Source organism: Cynara cardunculus, assembly GCF_001531365.2.
Source record: "Cynara cardunculus var. scolymus isolate 2C chromosome LG 7, CcrdV1, whole genome shotgun sequence".
NCBI lineage: Eukaryota > Viridiplantae > Streptophyta > Magnoliopsida > Asterales > Asteraceae > Cynara > Cynara cardunculus.
The window spans coordinates 1,490,999-1,494,556 of NC_037534.1; the positions used below are offsets into that span (position 1 = coordinate 1,490,999).

Sequence of the window (3,558 nt, forward strand, 5' to 3'; positions counted from 1 at the left end):
GGTTATCATTTTGTTCTGAAAGTGGTATCTAATCACTAATTTCGTCAGAAGTTGTCCATTAAGAGATGAATATTTTTGTCTTTTTTTCAAATTTTTTATCTTGTTCGTTAAAAGATAGGTATTTTTGTCCTTTTTTTCTTTCAATTTTCCCGTTTATCTTGTAAAAAGATTTTAAAAAATCATTCTCTACATGCAAAAACAACCATCTGTTAACGGAGTTAGTTACTAGGGACCACTTTCAGAGCAAAATGAGAACCACAAGAATAGTTTTTAGAGTTATCAATGTTTAGGTCTCATTTTTTAAGATTTCACTAAACTTGAGGGACCAAAATTGAGTTTACTCAAATAATAATAAGAGGCTGCGTCAACCAACCCTTCTCCTCCAAGCAATCTCTCCTCTCTCTTGCTACTTCCTCGAACTCACGTTTTCATCCAGATTCAATCCCCCACGTGCCCCCTATCTCTATATAACCCTTTCCCCTTCTTCTTCACTAGTGTCGAAAACCCAAAACCCTAGCAGCAATTTGCAAGTGATTTTTGGAGAAGTTAGTGAAGGAATTCGAGTTTTTCTTTGAAAAATTATGACTGGTGATAGTTTGGAGTTGCCTCCTGGATTCAGATTTCATCCAACGGATGAAGAATTGGTTATGCATTACCTTTGTCGGAAATGTGCTTCTCAGACGATTTCAGTTCCGATTATTGCTGAGATTGATTTGTATAAGTTCGATCCATGGCAGCTTCCTGGTAATTACAGTTTTTTTTTAGATCTTATCTCTTTTTTCCGACTGTAATTTGCTTATTGATTCACGTCAGTTTATCCAAAATTTGACGAAGAAGTGTTGAATCCTGTGATTCTATTTTCGAAATCGATTACGAGTTCAAATTTTCTGACTTGTGTTGAATCCTGTGATTCTGTTCCAGAACTTGACCGAGTTCGAATTTTGATCTAATCAAAGTATTTTCTATGATTTTATCCAAGTTTGAGACATATTGTCAAACTCAATGAATCTGTTTCAAAAAACGATTGTTATTTCAGATCTCGAAGTGTTTTTATCCAAATCAGAAGAAAAAAACAAACGAAAATTCCTCGATTCTGTTTCATAAATTGATTTCGTTCGAATTTTGATTCGTCAGTTTCAAGTAAATTTCAAAATAACCGTGAAATTCTATGATTCTGTTCGAATTCTATGAACCGTGAAATCGATTGTGCCTCTGAATTCTGATGTGATCTAAAGTTTAAACGGAGTGATATTGATTCTCCTTTTGTTTTCATCTGAACAGATATGGCTCTGTACGGAGAAAAGGAGTGGTACTTCTTTTCACCTAGAGACAGAAAGTATCCGAACGGATCTCGGCCGAATAGAGCTGCCGGAACAGGTTACTGGAAAGCTACCGGAGCCGACAAACCGATCGGAAAACCAAAAGCCGTCGGAATAAAGAAGGCGTTGGTGTTCTACGCCGGTAAAGCTCCGAGAGGTGTGAAAACAAATTGGATAATGCATGAATACCGTCTCGCTAACGTTGATAGATCCGCTGGCAAACGGAACAACAATCTCAGGGTACGTTCCTATATCTTTCTTCCGATTAACCCCTTTTCAAGTGATGGAATTCACAAATTCAGATAATTGTACACATCTCGAAGCATAATGTACAAGCAATCATGTGAATCCCATCCTTGGTCAAAGTATAAATACACACAATGTACGTAGATACCGTGAGAAGATATTTGTTTTCATAAAAACGTTGTCGTTTTATGCTATAAATTCAAAAAAATAAAATGCAAATAATAAGAGTGAAATTGATTAAGGGGGTGTTTTCGGTTGCTTGTTTGAAACAACTTATGTTTTTTTTTATAAAAGTCCTTATCAATTTATTATAGAATGGTTTAACTTTTTCAAAAACTCCTTATTACCAATTTGACATTGGTATAAGCTGTTTATCCAATCATTTAAAAATGTTTATTACTGATGCTTTATCAAAATAAGTCAATAAATTGTTTTTATACGCAATCTCAAAACACCCCTAAAATAATGAATCTTGTTAACCAAAATTAAATATTCATTTTAGTCAGAGTTTATGTGAATACTTTACGTATTTATGTAAATCCTATTTTCAGAATTAAAAAAATAATAATTTATGCAAATTACGCATCCCCATTTGTATAAAATTAAAATTTATTTTGGAATAAACTAAAATAGAAAATGATATCACTTATTTTGGTAGAGATGGAATATGCAACATTTTCATTAACTATTTAACATAGATTTTGATCATTGTTCTGTTTTGTAGTTATTGTTTTAACGAAAAACTTGATTTTGATATTTTTGACTGATTAATTTGTTATTGTATTTATACAGTTAGATGACTGGGTATTATGCCGAATATACAACAAGAAGGGCGTTTTGGAGAAACACTTAACCTCTGACGTAAAATCAACATCATTTTCTGAGATGGAAATCGAAACAAAACCCAAAATCACACCATATTCTCCTATAGAAAACGTGTCATCACAACATCGACCATCATCAATACCACATCATGTCATGGACGATATATTTAACTTCGATACGTCAGAATCAGTTCCAACTTTACACACGGATTCAAGTTCGGAACATGAAAAAGAAGTCCAAAGTGAAGTAAAAAAAGACGAATATCAGTTCAATTATATGGATCCTTTTACAGATGACGCATTTACCCCTCAAAGCCAGTATTACAACGACTATCAACTATCTCCATTACAAGATATATTTACCTTCATGCCCAAATCATTTCAAATGTAAAACCACTCGAAGCAAAATGTGTACATGGATTGGGGGGTTTTGACCAAAATACCCTCGTAGAAAGCATGCACTACAAGTTGAGAAGCCGCAAGAGTTGAAGGGATTGTTTAATGACTTTGAGGTCCCTCATTAACCAAATGAAGAAAATTATGGGTGCAGTTTTATAGAGGACAAAAGTGTCAATTCACATTAGATATATCCTAGGTTCATCACTTGTTAATATATCCATATCCCCATTTGGTGCTATGTAGCATTCTTTTATTAGTAGTAGCATTTTACACATGCATCACATTCTCTTTGTTTCATTTATTATAAATTGTATTATAAATTAAAATCAATTAAAAAATATATTATATTCTTGTTGTTTCTTATTAAACCTTTTACTTTACTTTAATTCTAATTTTATCTAACCACAAGAGTGATGTCTGAACTATAAGGGGCCGTTCGGTTCGCGGAATTCGAAGGAATTTGATGGAATTGGAATGACAAATTCCTTTGTTTGGTTCATTTCTTGAATGGATGGAATCCTTCAAATTCCATTGAATTCCACAAGTTAATGAATTCATCATTCCTTGGCATAATGGAAGAAATTGAATTCCATCGCCATCCACCACGATCATGCTACTATTGTTCATGATGCCCCACCCTTAACCCCCACCAGTGATGTCGCTGCCACCCACCTTACCCCACCCTAACCACTATACCACTAATGTTGTCATCACACCCACCCACCCTCCAGTCACTCACTACACATCCCTACTACGACTATGCTACTAAC

The 3,558-nt window shown here is 34.2% G+C and overlaps 1 protein-coding gene across 1 annotated transcript; it reads left to right on the forward strand.

Annotated features, from left to right (window-relative positions):
• The first annotated feature begins 474 nt into the window (after positions 1-474).
• LOC112515291 (NAC domain-containing protein 2-like) lies at positions 475-3,128 on the forward strand. The gene is made up of 3 exons (XM_025122011.1): positions 475-744; positions 1,282-1,559; positions 2,358-3,128. Exons 1-3 carry the CDS (start codon positions 582-584, stop codon positions 2,778-2,780), a joined length of 864 nt encoding a protein of 287 aa, XP_024977779.1. The 5' UTR covers positions 475-581; the 3' UTR covers positions 2,781-3,128.
• Positions 3,129-3,558: the final 430 nt, after the last annotated feature.